The following is a 17,421-nucleotide window of genomic DNA, read 5'->3' as shown; positions in this document are numbered from 1 at the left end:
ACAACCAAAAGAAACCCAGAACAGAACAGGCAAAATGAAGCAAAACAAAACACACAGGGTCAAAAGGACCCTGGACCATGACACTACCGGTCATCAGATACCCAGCTGGAATAATGAGCTGGCCACAGAAGGCGATAGATCCCACTGATGTCAAGGCATGAAAATTCTTTGCAATGCACGGAGGCCTCCACCAGACATCCAGCAGCCTGAGGCTCTATGAGCAATGCAAAGAGGGAGAGTGAGGATTAGTGAGCATCAGAGCGACACTCCAGAATAAAACATCCGCATATACATCAACAAGATGGCCCCCTGACATGAGCTGCTCCAAAAATTCCTTGGCCAGCTGAAGACAGACAGTGATGAGGAACAGGAGGACGAATTGTCATGGACAACCAAGGGCCAGCTTGGGATGTACCATCGACAGACAAAGGAAGTGGCTTACATCAAGAAATCCTACCAGTGGCTGAAAAAGGCCAGCACAGAGGCTCTGGTCATGGCAGCACAAGAGGCTCCAAGCACCAGATCCAAAGAGGCAGGAGTCTGCCACACTACAGACTCAAGAGAGTTTATTTCCTTCCAGTACTCCAATATTAACCGTGTTTGTTTTTGTTTTTTTAAAGTCCATACTGGGGCTGATTTGCTTGCAGTCAGGGAGGTAAATGAACAGAGATGAAAATGCAGCCTTACAGTCATACGATTTATTTGTTCACTCAAAATACTGCATATTGTTTTTTTGGTCCAAAGGGTGAAACAAATGGCTCTTCACCAAGTACTGTTTCACTGTATTACACAATTTCACAGTATTAACCCTTCAATGCCGGTCACAAAAAAACTTTTACGCAACCCACAGTGGGGATTGCAAACTGGCAAGCACGTATTACACGGCAGAAATACACTATCTTGTATTCACATAGACCAACACATTCCTGCTAGTCATCAAATTCAGTCAGAAAAACACAGAATAGAAACAGTAGATACCATCAGTAATCAGCTGATGCAGTTTAAGGACACTTGTTCTTTTGTGCAGTCTCACCTGGAGCTCACTTTTCCAGTTTAAACCATCGTGATTAAAGATATGTGTTGAAAGCACAGAAACTGCTCTTTAACCTCAGAAAATCAACATGAAGCAAACACGTGATGTATGTTTTTAACAAGAACCAGATCCAATTACACAAAATCATTACAGTACTTAATGATTAGTATCTCTAATAAAAAAAGTTCAGTTTTTAACAAACAGGGAGGCCAGATGGCTGTCTAAAGATGCTAGGTGGTGCTGAATCCTTCCAATGGAATCAAAGCTTCACGTGTAGTAACAACAGACTGCCAGAAGATGGCAATATAGACACATTTTGCCATGCTTATAACTTTCAAAAAAAAAAAACCTAACATAAACTAATATTATCAAAAATATTTCACTAAAGAAAAGTGATAAAGCCCTGAAAGTGTGACAATGACACTTTTTACAAAAACATCATAATGTGTATCACCTTTAACGTGTTCTTTAATACAGTCTTACAAAGATTTAGTAGTTCTTAACATGTTACTGAAATAATCCATTCTGAACACAATCATCATGTTAAAAATGGAAAAAGATGGTGACTCAGAATTCATATAATCACGGTTTTTGGTAATTGCTGCAAAAAAAAAAAACCAAAAAAACAAAACAAAGCTACACCTGATACATCAGACATTTGTCTGCTGCATCACCTCTGTCAGGTTTTCATGCGCTGTAGGAACTTCGTCCATATGTGCACGCAGGAGTGTGAAATCTCAGAACAGGAGAGGATTGTCCAGCACGGCCACTCCTGCTGCGACGCCCCCGTCTGAGTGTTCGGAGCTCTTGGTCCTCAGCAGATGGCCCGCACACTCGTTCATCACCATGTCTTTACCCTGCCTGTAAGCAAACAAAGAACAACAACAAATGCTGGTAAAGTCGTCCCAAGAAGGTAACTCCCAGTCAATATCAAATTTTTTTTTTTTCTGAAAATAAGTTGCCCACTGTGGCCAAAAACAATGACATGATGCTTTGAGGAGAAACATCAGTTAATGCTCCTAAAGTCACAATGCCCCTAGCATTAGAATCTAGCATCTACATAATATTTCTAACAAAACAGCCACACAGAAAATACATGTACTATCAGTGCAGTAGTGATGGCATACCTTATATATGCTCCAAACACTCCCAGTTCACTGAGACAGTTGCTTATTTTCAGGGGACTGTCTTGTCTCACCAAGTAGTTCCTTACAGGGGTGGGATGGATTTTATCCATCAGAATATAGGCCGTGCGTTCGGTACTGTCCTTCACTTGTTCCAGGACCTGGCAGAGCTCTGATCCATAAATGTTGTTACCTGGAAAAAGAAAATTATACTAAAGTATGGATAAATCATGAGGACATGGACAAGATACTAGTATTTTATAAAAACAAGGTTGACATGTTTGATAAAGATGGTTTGCTTGACTGTGTTTCAGACACATCTTCCATAAAGGTTTTGTGTGTAGGATTTTTCATGTATTAAAAGCTCTCATATTTCCAGTGTGTGAGCATAATCTAAAGGAGCTTTAGATTCAGACTGGGCCTGACTCTCTCGGTTGGCTCTAGCAGCCTGTGGGCTGATTTCTGGGTCGCAGACCTGGAATCGATTTTCAACAAAAAAAATTAAAGGATGTGATTTCTCTGTATGAGTTGGAATGCTTCGCCTCAACGAATCCCTTTTACTCTACTGCTGCAAAAACAGTTAGCAGCACTAGGTAGCATTAGCTTAGAAATAAAGTGCACTAATCATTAACCTCAACAAACATCAGGTCCCCAGCATATGATAGTCCAAAACTAACTCCACATGAGGGCAAAAAACTAGGATTTTGTTCGTAACAGGTACTGAAGCTTGGTAGGTGAATATTCCATAAAGAGGAATTATTTGCATTAGCATGTGAGGTAACTTTTGTCAAACCTTTGTGAACATTAGCCAGAAGAAACTAAGTTTTATCCAGTGAACCCCACCTGGCTAGACCCAGCCCAGCTGACAGACAAAAACTAGTGTCATCAGTTGGGTATTTGATTCATTCAGTTTTGACCCCCAGCAACTGCTTATGTTAGCTAATGCTAGCCTGCCTGCTGATACAAGCAAATTGCTAAATGTCTAATTTACAGTGGCTTGCAAAAGTATTCATACCCCTTGAACTTTTCCATATTTTGTCACATTACAACCACAAACATAAATATATTTCACTGGAATTTAATGTGAACGACCAACACAAAGTGGTATACAATTGTGAAGTGGGACGAAAATTATACATGATTCAAAACATTTTTTACAATTAAAAAAACTGAAAAGTGCAGTGTGCAAAAGTATTGAGCCACACAGAGAGAGGGAGAGGCCTGGGCCAAGGTGGAATCAAACCCAGGCCTTCCAGATAGTATTCTAACTGTGAGGCAGCAGTGCTAACCACTGCGCCACCGTGCTGCCCAGCACTGTTCAATCCATCCATCCATCCATCCATTCGCTTCCGCTTATCCTGGTCAGGGTCGCGGGGGGGCTGGAGCCTATCCCAGCTGTCATAGGGCGAGAGGCAGGGTACACCCGGAACAGGTCGCCAGCCTGTCACAGGGCCAACACAGAGAGACGAACAACCTTTCACACTCACATTCACACCTATGGGCAATTTAGAATAGCCAATTAACCTAACCCCAGTAAGTGCATGTCTTTGGAATGTGGGAGGAAACCGGAGTACCCGGAGGAAACCCACGCAAGCACGGGGAGAACATGCAAACTCCACACAGAGAGAGGGAGAGGCCTGGGCCAAGGTGGAATCAAACCCAGGCCTTCCAGATAGTATTCTAACTGTGAGGCAGCAGTGCTAACCACTGCGCCACCGTGCTGCCCCACTGTTCAATCCATTATCTGGAAATGGAAAGAGTATGGCAGAACTGTAAACCTACTGAGACAAGGCCGTCCACCTAAACTTACAGGCCGAACAAGGAGAGCACTGATCAGAGATGCAGCCAAGACTCATGGTGACTCTGGACGAAATGCAGAGATCCACAGCTCAGGTGGGGGAATCTGTCCACAGGACAACTATTAGTTGTGCACTGCACAAATGTGGTCTTTATGGAAGAGTGGAAAGAAGAAAGCCATTGTTAAAAGAAACCATAGAAAGTCCTGTTTGCAGTTTGTCAGAAGCCATGTTGGGGACACAGCAAACATGTGGAACAAGGTGCTTTGGTCAGATGAGACCAAAATTAAACTTTTTGGCCAAAATGCAAAACACTGTGTGTGGCATAGAATTAACACTGCACATCACTCTGAACACACCATCCCCACTGTCAAATATGGTGGTGGCAGCATCATGCTCTGGGGCTGCTTCTCTTCAGCAGGGACAGGGAAGTTGGTCAGAGTTGATAGGAAGATGGATGGAGCCAAATACAGGGCAATCTTGGAAGAAAACCTGTTGGAGTCTGCAAAAGACTTGAGACTGGGGCGGAGGTTCACCTTCCAGCAGGACAACAACCCTAAACATAAAGCCAGGGCTACAATGGAATGGTTTCAAACCAAACATATTCATGTGTTAGAACGGCCCAGTCAAAGTCCAGACCTAAACCCAATCGAGAATTTGTGGCAAGATCTGAAAACTGCTGTTCACAAACACTCTCCATCTAATCTGACTGAGCTTGAGCTGTTTTGCAAAGAAGAATGGGCAAAAATTTCAGTCACTAGATGTGCAAAGCTGGTGGAGACATACCCTAAAAGACTTGCAGCTGTAATTGCAGCAAAAGGTGGTTCCACAAAGTATTGACTCAGGGGGGCTCAATACTTTTGCACACCGCACTTTTCAGTTTTTTATTTTTAAAAAAATGTTTTGAATCATGTATAATTTTCTTTCCACTTCACAATTGTGTACCACTTTGTGTTGGTCTTTCACATTAAATTTCAGTGAAATATATTTATGTTTGTGGTTGTAATGTGACAAAATATGGAAAAGTTCAAGAGGTATGAATACTTTTTTAAGCCACTGTACCTCTCTTGTGCACTGTCTGTTGCTTTGGATGGTTGACTCCAGCTATTTAACTTTTCTGCCACTCCTGACTTCTTCATGCAGTACCACAGTTCCTCTCTTGGTACCCTCTCATATGCTTTCCTCTAGCTCCACAAAGACACTGCAGCTCCTTCTGACCTCCTCTATACTTCTCCATCAACACTCTCAAAGCAAACATCCCATCTGTAGTTCTCTTTTTCAACATGAAGCCGTATGTTTGACTTGACTGAGACTGTTTGATTTGGCCAGCTGATTTCCCCATTTATCCAGGCTGTCACCAGTTCTAGAAGAACACTGACTTTGTGCCCTTGACTCAACTGAAAGACATAATTCAACTTGAAATTAAAAGCCCAGGTTCAGCTTTAGTCTTCTGACTAACTGTTAAATATGAGGAGTAAAAGAAGGACATGTATCTATTAAGAGCCCAAGATATCTGTACTCTGATATACACTCAATTTGGGTACCCTGAGATGTAGATATTCGAGGTAGGCTCAGAGATTTCGATTTGGAATTGGTGTTAGACAACATGGCTTTTGTTTTGTTTATTTTCTCAGAGAGTGTTAATTTTTTTCCCAAAATTTAGATGGGTTGTTAAGATTATTAGATGTTTGAGTTAGAGAATGATCGGCCTTAGCTTGTCTCAATTCAGCAGTGCAGGCATTATGAAGCTGTCTAAATACTAGCCAATCTGCCTTGTCCTTAGTTTTTCTTGCTTTTGCCCACGCCTGATTGTGACTATGAAGGAGATTTGAGAGGTCAGGAGTAAACCATGGGTTATTTCAACCTTTTCTTCTGTACTTTCTTACAGGAGCATGCTTATCCACAATATTTCTAAAAGTCTCATAAAATGAATTCCAAGCAATATCATCGTCTGATATAAGATTAATCCTGTCCCAAATCAAAACAAAGCAGATCATGCTGGAAAACTTGCTCCGAGAAATGCTTCATGTCACGCTTGGTTATTATGCGTGGCTTATCTTTCTGGTCACTGAAGCAATTGAATATTTGTGAGGGACATTTGTAATAATAACGTCAACAAATGATAAGTTTTCAGGATTTTTGGTATTTGGACGAGTTGCACTGGTGACTGAAGAATCACAACATGCTCTGAAATCATTGGAAACTGGCTGGAACCAATTCGATTACGATTTCACTAGAACACTGGTCTGCTAAGAGCTCTATTATGTGCGAGAGCACCACGATCAGCAGATGGTGTCCTATAGCAGCTGACTACTGTTAATTTAAGTGAGTTTGTGACCACAAGATCAAGAGCCAGAAACTCATTCTGTTTGGTCACTGACACTGAGAGCACCATATTTGCCTGAAACTTATTAATATATATAGCTATACCGCCACCTCTTTTGGGGCGGTCAGCTCTGTACCAGGGTTATTATAGTTAACGAAAACGAACGAAATAACGAAAACTGAAATTGAAAAAACATTGTCGTTAACTGAAATAAATAAAAACTATAATTAAAAGGAAAAAACGATAACTAATTAAAACTGAATTGTGAGTTTACAAAACTAACTAAAACTAACTGAAATTATCGATAAACTGACTTTCATTTACTTGTTTTTTGGGGGTTTTTTTTAAGCCTTGTGGATTGATATGAAATCATTGTTTCCGCTCTCCGAGTTTAAGCTGGGAGCGCCACAGGACAACTGTGTGAGTGCGCATGTGCGTGCGCTCACCGCGCTGGTCCGCAAAGATGGCTGCGGTCTGCAGAGAAAGCGGCAGAGTCCCGTATGGAGGTTCTTTGAGTACAAACACCTGCACACGACCACAAGGTAATTAACACACACAATCCAGCTACACAAGCATAAATGCGGACATGAGGTCGGACACTTCCGTAGGTTATATACAAAGACCCTGCAGGTTTAATTAGCAGCATCTAACCAAGCTAGCTCCAAAACAGAAGCAGCTTCAGGTGGTGAGAACATCAGGATGCAGATGGATTTGACCTTTGACTCCTTCAAAGAGTTTGTTTTTGTTTAACACCACATGTAGGCGTTATTAATCTGCTGCACTGATGCTGAAGTTTATTGTGGAGTTTATTGTAGAATTTATTGAGTTTGGGAGTTCATGTTTTTCTTTGTTTCTCCTTGCTGATGTTCATGTGTGTCCTTAATATTACACAAATTTAGCATGTCTTGTGAACAGTTGGTTGACTATATTTCTTTAAACTGTATCTTTTGTCAAGTTTTCATTACACAATAGTCACTTTTGCGCCTTGAATCTTGCACCTGATCAGGTATGAAAATACTAAAACTAATACTGAAACTAACTAAAACTAAGCATGGAACCAAAAATAAAAACTAATAAAAACGAGCAAAACCTCTCTGAAAACTAATTAAAACTAACTGAATTAGAGAAAAAAAAGTAAAAACTAACTAAAACTAAACTATAATGTAAAATCCAAAACTATTATAACCCTGCTCTGTACACTTTGTAGCCTGTCAGACACTGATTTGTTCAACCAAGTCTCAGACAAGGCAATGACATCAGCATCAGTAGACTGTGCCCCAGATGCACATCACATCTATTTTGCCAGCAAGACTACCTGCATTTAAATGTAAGAAACCAAGAGCATCTTGTTTTTTAAAAGCTGCTGGGGTATTCAAATATGTATTATCTAGGCCAGGATTTGGTTTGACATTCCCAGATATTAATGGCAATGGGATAATCAGGCATAAATGATTTACAGCAGAAACCAACAGAATGGCTGACTCATTTTAAGATCACAAAGAATGTATAAAGCATGAATAAATGTATCATATGATGTCATGAAACTGGTTAAAGAGACCAAGTCTTTAAAGACAGATGGAGGTATCTGGAATGAGGGGGATACTGTGACAGACACAGTGCTGCTGTCTGTACACACTGCTCTATGTGGTAGGTCTGATACTGGAACCAGTGGACTGGAGTCATGCCTCCAGAAGCTGTCAGTTCCAGATCCACATGCATATGATATTAAGAACAGCACTACAAAGAAGAAACAAGCACAGCACCTTATCTTCTTCATCACTATGAACTAGAATGAAATGCTATAACAGCTCGTAGGCATTACATCCAAGAGACTGCAACCCAAATACTATCATAGAAGAGCTGTCAAATTACTGCACCAGCTAACGTGAGCCCTCATACTGACCTATGCATTTAGCAAACAATAAACAATTTAATATTTAATATTGTTATACACAGGTGTACCTTGTGTATACTATTATCTTTGATGGTAAAACAGTACATACAATAGTGCAAAACAGCAGGACAGGACAGTTGTGTGTGTCTCATCACTGTTGACTCAGGCTGCTCACACACGGAAGGCAAGCAAACACTCCATGTGTGTGCAGATTCATGTAATGCTTACACTTCCCTCATTAACAAATGGCAAGCAATAAAATGGGAGTTTCAGCATTTGCTACACTGGCAAAACTTTTAAAGGTGCTTCTATCCCTCCTTCTGTACCTCCTCCTTCTCGCTGAGGCTTCAAGACAAACCGTTCTGGTGCTGCCAAAGCCATTGCTACTGTTTGGTCACCCTCTGGGCCCTGCAGACAACAGCAGCCACAAAGAAGTAAATCAGAAGAATAAAATGTGAATGATATTACTTATACCAAACAGCAACAACCAGGTGAGGATTATCTATTTCCAAATTTTCCAATCATTTTCTCACCGTGTCTAGAGTGTACAGGCCAGCGAATGTCGCCCTGATCTGCTCCACAACTTGTGGCTGGTCCGGGAAGAACCTCTCCAGGACTCCAGGTCTGGCGAGCACTTGCTGAACCTTCTTGGTTCCAGCCAGGTGAGTGCTGATATCTGGACATTTCACCGCTCGAGAGCGTTCCATCAGAACACGAGCATCCCAGCTCTGCAATCGAAAACCAACAGACAATTTATCATTAGATTTATTTCAGTTGTAAAAAGCTCAATGAAATGTCCTCACTACTACTAAATATTCCACAGTCAGCTGTTAGTGGGATTGGGAACGAGAGCAAGTCAGCCAGGAAGTGGTAGGCCAGGAAAACTGACAGAGCGGGGTCAGCAGATGCTGAGGTGCATAGTGCACGTGCACAGAGGTCACCAACTTTCTGCTGCAGACCTCCAAACTTCATGTGACCTTCAGATTAGCTCAAAAACAGTGCACAGAGAGCTTCATGGGATGGGTTTCCATGGCTGAGCAGCTGCATCCAAGCCTTACATCACCAAGCACAAAGTCTCTGATGCAGTGGTGTGAAGCACGCTGCCACTGGACTCTAGAGCAGCGGAGACATGTTCTCTGGAGTGACAAATCACACTTCTTCATCTGACAATCTGATGGATGAGTCTGCGTTTGGTGTTTCCCAGGAGAACAGTACTTGTCTGACTGCATTGTGCTGAGTGTAAAGTTTGGTGGAGGGGGGATTATAGTGTGGGGTTGTTTTTCAGGAGTTGGACTCGGCCCCTTAGTTCCAGTGAAAGGAACTCTTAATGTTTCAGCATACCAAGACATTTTGGACAATTTCATGCTCCCAACTTTGTGGGAACAGTTTGGGGATGGCCCCTTCCTCTTCCAACATGACTGCACACCAGTGCACAAAGCAGGTCCATAAAGACATGGATGAGTGAGTTTGGTGTGGAAGAACTTGACTGGCCTGCACAGAGTCCTGACCTCAACCTGACAGAACACCTTTGAGATGAATTAGAGCGGAAACTGTGAGCCAGACCTTCTGATCCAACATCAGTGTCTGATCTCAAAAATGTGCTTCGGGAAGAATGGTCAAAAATTCCCATTAACACTCCTAAACCTGTGTAAAGACTTCCCAGAAGAGTTGAAGCTGTTATAGCTGCAAAGGGTGGGCCGACATCATATTAAACCCTATGGATTGAGAATGGATATCACACAAGTTCATATGCGTGTGAAGACAGATGAGCAAATACTTCTGGCAATACAGTGTACTTCATGTGTAAACAGTTTGAGAGTACTTCGTGCAGGCTTTCGCTTGGTTGACATTCCTGATAAAACAGCAAGAACATTGACCAGCAGAGCGTAAGAATAGTTTGTTTTTCTTTGACTGGGGGATAGTGAGCATTTAACCCCCGACACAGACAGAAGAATGACGGAGAACAACAGAGAGTCACGCGATCAAAGAGCACTCAGACAGTGGATTCAGCTGTTGGGCTTGAAACTTGCAAACTAGTAATGTCCCAATCAAGTTTTTGCCCCTGCTCCAATATAAATCAATTAAAAGCTAAGTATCCAACAGTTGGTTAATATTTGATATTTATGTAGCATAACCAAGTTTTTACTTATTCCAGGGTCCTCAAAAGTTTTCTCTCACTTGTTTCCTGTTCCTGTGAGCAGAATGCATACATAACTGCAGTGGCTTAACGGGTCAAAACTTATGAATGTAATATACCGTAAATTACAAGTTACACCCAATGCTGCAGATAATATGGAGCAGTAAAAAGTGTGTCAGTCTCTAATCACTCATTCAGACAGACACGGTGCCAAAGGTCTGTTTATGTGAACCAGTGTGAGACTCGGTGTTGCTAATCAGGAACGGAAATAAACCGGATGATACTGACATTCCAGTTTCTTGTGAATACGCATCGTTTCAAGCCAGTCTGTTTCATTTGACTGTTTTCAACTAAACTCTTTGATGTAATTTTCCATTATGACTGCAAATCTCATACTCTTAAAACCAAAAAGTAAAAAGTAGAGACCTGTTCAGAAGTGTAGTTCTGAGGCATGTAACCATTCCTGAAATACACCACGGCGACCTCCTTGCCATCACTGAAGTGAAAGTGACAGAAAGACACATTAAGGACTATTAATATGTGTAACATTAGTATTTTTTATATATATATATATATATATATATATATATATATATATATATATATATATATATATATATATATATATATATATATAAAATTATAATACACGCACACAGAGTGTATCACAAAAGTGAGTACACCCCTCACATGTCTGCATATATTTAAGTATATCTTTTCATGGGACAACACTGACAAAATGACACTTTGACACAATGAAAAGTAGTCTGTGTGCAGCTTATATAACAGTCTTCATGCAGAGCAACAATTCGTCTTTTAAGATCCTCAGAGAGTTCTTTGCCATGTTGGAACTTTCAGTGACCAGTATGAGAGAGTGTGAGAGCTGTACTACAAAATTGAACACACCTGCTCCCTATGCACACCTGAGACCTAGTAACACTAACGAGTCACATGACATTTTGGAGGGGAAATGACAAGCAGCGCTCAATTTGGACATTTACGGGTGTAGTCTCTTAGGGGTGTACTCACTTTTGTTGCCGCTGGTTTAGACATTAATGGCTGTATATTCAGTTATTTTGAGGGAAGAATAAATCTGTTATATAAGCTGCACACAGACTACTTTTCATTGTGTCAAAGTGTCATTTTGTCAGTGTTGTCCCATCAAAAGATATACCTAAATATCTGCAGAAATGTGAGGAGTGTACTAACTTTTGTGATACACTGTATATGAATATGAGAATAATACATTTAAATAATGTATCAGTGCATTGTGATATGACAGAAATGGACTTACACAAAGAGCCTTTTGTCCTGATCAAGAGAGCCTGTTTTAAAGACATTGTCAAACCGCCGTCTTATTGAGTGAATGTTTCTGAAACGCAGCGTGTTGGATAGTAAAAAGCACAACTCTTCAAATGCTTACAGATGATGGCCTAACTTTTCACACCAAACAAAATATGCAGGTAACACCTGCATCACATACCTCTTTAACAGTTCATACTCAATGTATCGCTGATCAAAGACATTTCTTTGGATCTCTTCCACCAAGAACATGATGACTGCTCTGTAATGACAACAGCTACACTTGAAAACACTTTGATTAAAGATTTCTGGACTTTGGTTCTGACTGTTTTGATTTTGACTGAAATCCTTTTCTTTTTGATACCAAATACAAATAAAAATCGGCACTGGCCATTTTTGTCCTGTGGAAAGACTTGAGGTTTTTGTAATGTTGGACTGAGCACCAATAATAGCAGAATTTGAATACACAGCTCCACTGACAAGATGTTTTACTCTGGATATACTAATTAATTAATTGTGTATTTTGAAATAATTAGACCAAGTGAGTAAAGCAAAGGGCACCATGAGTCAATCGACAGCATGTCTGGCATGTACTCAGTGGATGTATTTTGTTCTTACTTCTCTGATCCATAGAGCTCCCAGACTTTGGCAATGGCCTTGGCCAGACCAGCTGCAGGATTATTATCCAGGATACGCTGGCTCTCCTCCAGCCTGCTGGCCATCTCAAGGATATGTCTGTCAAGCAAGATTGCAATCACTCTGAGCAAACCTAATCACAGCACATTATAATTCAGTCTCAGCCAGTTAATCTTCATCTTAATCAAAGAATGTAAATAAAAGATGGACGTAGCCACTGTGACATCATCGGCTTGTCAGCAGTCATGTTGTGAGGCCTTAAGTTGAGCACTTTCGCTGACGTCTTCTGGGTGTTTTGAAATTGAAAAACCAAGGGACGCCGCAAAGCCATAGGGTAGCGACTTGTCAATCACACGGTAAACCATACCCTGTTTTGTTTTTTAAATAAAATTAACATCATATTGTATTTGATAAGATGTTAAACTCTCAATCAAGCCCATAAACCCATGTTTACTATCTGAGGGCCATTTTCACAACAGGATATTTTTTTTTTTTCTGCAAGAGTCACCCCCTGTTGGCCATTTAAAAGAATGCAGATTTAAGGAACTTCTGCAATGGCTTCATTCAGACACAGAAGCTACTATATGTCCAACTTTTATATTGTTTATGACTATATTAAAACCCAAACACACTGGTTAAGAGCCTGGCACCATCTGTACGTTAGTTTGGTTTGTTTATTTATTATTTTTTTTAATACAGGTAAAGTAGCTGTCTAAAAGGATGGCTGTGATGATCGCTGTTACTGCTGAGTTCTAGTAGTTAACCCGTTTTGCATAAAAACAAAACAGAACAGACTACAGGTGATACATAAATGACTTGCTTACCTGTGTAAACCTGGCGTGTGTGATGAAAGGCCTCCAAAACTGGCCGCAATGGTGTTGATCTCTATCTGCTTTAGAGATGACGTGCCATTCTCTCTCTGGTCCAGCATGTAGTCAGACCGATTGAGACCCAACACAATCGTCTATAAGGAAGGCAAAGAATCCCCACTCAGAGCTAATCATCAAGACATGCATACTGTTGCATATAGTATCAAAACCTGAGCATTTGGACCATTTTGCAGTTTTATAATCCAATAAAATTTTTCATGATCCCAGCTATTCTGTTGTAAGGACTTACTGGTTTTCTTCATCATATGCAACAGCAAATCTAAAGATGTCATAGGGTTTTAGAAAACTGTGACAAACATTTTCAAGTATTCACCCAATTAATCATCAAATTAGTGAGCAAAACAGCTGATAATTAAAAAAAGTTTTCAGTTGCTGCTCTAATACCACTACTGCCACTCACCCCTTTCCTGTCTGTCTCTTTCTGAGACAAAATCTCTCAGGATTGAAGTGATAGCATACAAAGCCAAAAAAAAAAAATTAGCTTGTCGATTCATTTCTGACCTTTTTTTTTTCCATTCTCCTCCAAAACAGCCCTGAAAGAAGTCCTACAGGGAGGTTTTCATGGTGTGCAAGCACATAGAGGTGCAGACCACCTCTTTCCATTGCAGACCACCTCTGCAATGGAAAACAGTCTACGCCGCAGTGGAGCAGACGGGCTGAAAGGCTGACAGGCTGTAAACGCTTTACCCCCCTCACACCTGTGCTGAGTACCTGCAGTAGCGACCCAAGATGTTAATTCTATAAACATCTTTATATGTACAACTACAGTAAACATCCTGTAAGGTGAAATTTCTCTCCATTTGTACAACTCATATTCAATCTTCCTTAACTACAAACTGGTTGAGTTTCAGGGTTTTTCTTTTTAGTACTTGAATCCTTATTAAGTGCAAGCAAACAGCTCTGTGGTGCTCAGCGACACAACGAGGTCTTAGCGCCCAAACAGCCAAAGTAAAATGTGTCACCAGGGCTGTGCTGACGTACCTGTGACCTTCCTTCTTTTAGGATCTGTTGGTGGATCTTGAACAACCTTGCAGTGAAATCATCCACAGCAATGGTGCTGTAAACAGAGACACTGTTAAAATCGTGTCAATAGGTATAATCACAGGGGTGCCCAAACTCGGCCCGCGGGATGCTTCCGACCCCGCCCCCCTACTTCCGGTTTGCAAATTGATGTCAAAAATGTCAAAAGATGTCAAAAATAAGATACAATTTGGCCCACGGCCAAATTGTATCTTATTTTTGACATCAATTCGCGGACTAGAAGTAGGGGGCAGGGCCGGAAACGGCCCATGGGCCGCAAGTTTGGGCACCCCTGGTTTATCATCACAGTGCATTCAATTTAAATTAAACTAACAGGTAATTTGAAGACAGACCACCTCAGAGAATGTAGCCATAATATGACTTTTGCCAACAGTTTTCTCTTCCAAACTATATTACAGGAGCTCATATTGGATCCTACCTAGTCAAAGCCTCTTGTAGGAAGTCTGCATCCTGGCTGATCTTGTCCACCAGGGTGTTGTAGTGTGTTTGCACTGCCAGAGCCTGGAGGAACACAGCTTTAGGCACAGGTGTGGGGAACAGTGTGAATGGAGCAAAGGACACCACCTGAAAAACAAGTTGTAAAATGTGAGACAAGACTGCTGACCAGGAAAAAAAAAAAAATGCTTGACAAACACTGGAGATGGCATGTGAGGAATGGAATTAAGCATTTGGACACAGGCTTAATAAAGATCTCTCTGAAATCCTGTGCCCTAAAGCAGAACAAATTCCTAACATGACTTCACATTAAACACGCCTGTTTTATCAGCAGTGGTTTAACAGCCCGCTGGTATGGAGTCATGGCCTCTGTTATTTGATTTATTACTATGTATTCTGCCAAAGATGCTGAAACAAAGCCCACAAATTCACTGATTTAAACTCAAATTAAGTGTTTTTTTGTTAGTTTTTTAGTTTGCTGGCAGTTAGGTAGCACACATCTCCTGGAAGTACAAGTACTAGAACAGATCATTACCAGGTCGCCACAGATCTTAATGGGATGCACCCCGGTTATAGTTTTTTTTATTAAGTAACTTTCACAATCACTTAAAAACCCAGATTTTACATGTCACAGCAGCCACAAATGCTTATCATTGTAAAAAGTAAAAAAAAAAAAAAAATCCCTGCCTGCTGGGTCACCTCTGAAACACCTACGTCACCAGAATTCATTAAGCCTTAATGTTTGAATGCTCTCTTAATCACAGTGTATTCTTTCCTGCATTGTCATGTCAGTACACATGACCAAACAGTGATTACACTGCTTGAATAGGCCTTTGACAAAATATGCAATGGCCTGTTATTTGTCAAAGGCCTATTTAAACACATCAGCTCTCCTTATTTGTAATTGGTAACAAATAATCAAAAAAATTAAACACTTAAACCTATGCACCATTTGACCTTTGAACCTCATCATCATTTTGACTACAAATTGCGGTAATATTGACAGAACAGTCCAGCCCATGTTCACATAAAAGGCAAAAACTCAAAAATGAAACAATAAGCGTGGAGCATCTTTTAACACTTCTGCTGTTGGACTGTTACAGCAATCTGACAGCAGAAGGATTATTTATTATTATGAAAATGATAATAAACCATGTCAGTCAAGGTCAAAGTCAGAGGTCATGTTTTCTGACATTGAGGTCATGATTGCTGAGATTTTTAGTAGATGCATCTATGACATTGTTATTAACATTTAGATAAAAGTATTTTCCTGGTCTGTAGGCTTTATTCTTTCAGCTGCAGTCGTGGGGCAGGGCAAGAAAAGAACAAATATAATAGAATTCAAACCTGTACATGGGTGGACATTTTATATAAGGTCCACAAGTACACACTCCCTTTTTAAGATTATATCACTATACTAAGGCTTTTACAACAATGAAAAATGCATAAAAGGGCTTGTAGCAAACTGGGGAAAAGCAAGAAACAAAGCTGCTTCTATCAATCTACAATCTCCTTGATGTGTGTCAGAAAAAGACAAAAACTTTCGACAGTCTCTAAAACTACGCCGAGCTCCATGAGGTCTTCTAGGAATTCTGATACTATTTTCCACAGAGTTGAGTCAATAGGCAGTGCTTTTGTGTGTATCGATCTTGAATGCAACATGCTCCAGAGCAGGCATGCAGCATTAGTTGAGATGGTGATGCAGCCTTGTAAGAAAGGAACCACGTTCACTTTGTAACCCTGAAAGCCCAGTGTTAAACCTGAAGTCATCTCACTGAGCCCCAGATCAAGCTTCATAGTAAAGGCCCAGATCTGCTCAAACATTGGCCACTTTAAATCAATAAGCTGCTTTCAGCTGCTCCTTTGTCACAAGGATTTGGTTCCAGCCAGAGACATGAATCCCTTCGGATGCTCTTCCTGATAGAATCCAAAGGGATTTGTGTTTCCAGCTGGAATTTATAATTGTTTTATTTTAATTATAAGTAAGCAATGGAGTAGTTATTACATATACTCAGTGTTTCCATCTGTGTCAGATACTATTTGGCTGTTCAGACAGTAACTGTCAGCACTGTGATGACCAGCATGTGTTGTGTTGAATGCTAAGAATACACTTGCTTGGATTAAATAACTGACAGTGTGCATGTGTGTATAATTCACACCTCAGATGAGTTGGGGGTCTCCTGGAGCCTCATTAGGACACCCCGTGTCAGCGCTGAGTCTTTTGCCTCCTCTGCCAGCTCTTTTATCAAATCAGAGTTCGTCAGCAGCTCGTCTGGGATCCCCTGGGCCATTCTGACTCACCTGAAGGATTAAAACAACAATAATATTAATGCCTCTATTACGTTACCTCTGCAGTACACTGCAGTACATGAATAAAAATAACTACAAATAAACACGTCATAAATGAAAAGTAACGTTAAAACTGCACATAATTGTTTTGTGTAATACTCGCGTAATAGGTCCTTGTATAACATGAAAACAACATGTGGACTTACCTGCTTAGGTTTTAACCAGGTAGTTACGAGTTCAACGCCGTCCGTTATCAGTCACTGGTTGTAGAAGCTAGTTAGCTAATCAACCTTTACCTTAGAAAGCTCCCCGGACTGTATCCTTATCAAATATTTTCACACTAATACGTAGCGGCCACTCTTTACCTCCGACAGTACACTTCTATCCTCTCAAAGGCTACAAGACCTATCTGAAGTATACTGTACACATGTAATAACCAGCGGTGTGTGGAAAGAAACAACCCGGCTGAACGGTAACTCTCTCAGCGAAGCTGATTGGTCGGCCCTGACCTGGTATTG

General features: G+C 40.7%; 1 protein-coding gene across 1 annotated transcript; it reads right to left on the bottom strand.

Annotated features, from left to right (window-relative positions):
• Positions 1-698: 698 nt before the first annotated feature.
• gss (glutathione synthetase) lies at positions 699-17,375 on the bottom strand. The gene is made up of 13 exons (XM_030734825.1): positions 17,110-17,375; positions 16,774-16,915; positions 14,598-14,743; positions 14,120-14,195; positions 13,073-13,212; positions 12,231-12,347; positions 11,794-11,874; positions 11,605-11,682; positions 10,737-10,806; positions 8,707-8,901; positions 8,500-8,581; positions 2,161-2,350; positions 699-1,894 (listed from the first exon to the last, which is right to left on the bottom strand). The coding sequence occupies exons 2-13, from the start codon at positions 16,903-16,905 to the stop codon at positions 1,771-1,773; spliced, it is 1,431 nt and encodes a 476-aa protein (XP_030590685.1). The 5' UTR covers positions 16,906-16,915; positions 17,110-17,375; the 3' UTR covers positions 699-1,770.
• Positions 17,376-17,421: the final 46 nt, after the last annotated feature.

This window comes from Archocentrus centrarchus, chromosome 7, assembly GCF_007364275.1.
Source record: "Archocentrus centrarchus isolate MPI-CPG fArcCen1 chromosome 7, fArcCen1, whole genome shotgun sequence".
NCBI classification, from domain to species: Eukaryota; Metazoa; Chordata; class Actinopteri; order Cichliformes; family Cichlidae; genus Archocentrus; species Archocentrus centrarchus.
This window is presented reverse-complemented; position numbering and strand designations above follow the sequence as displayed.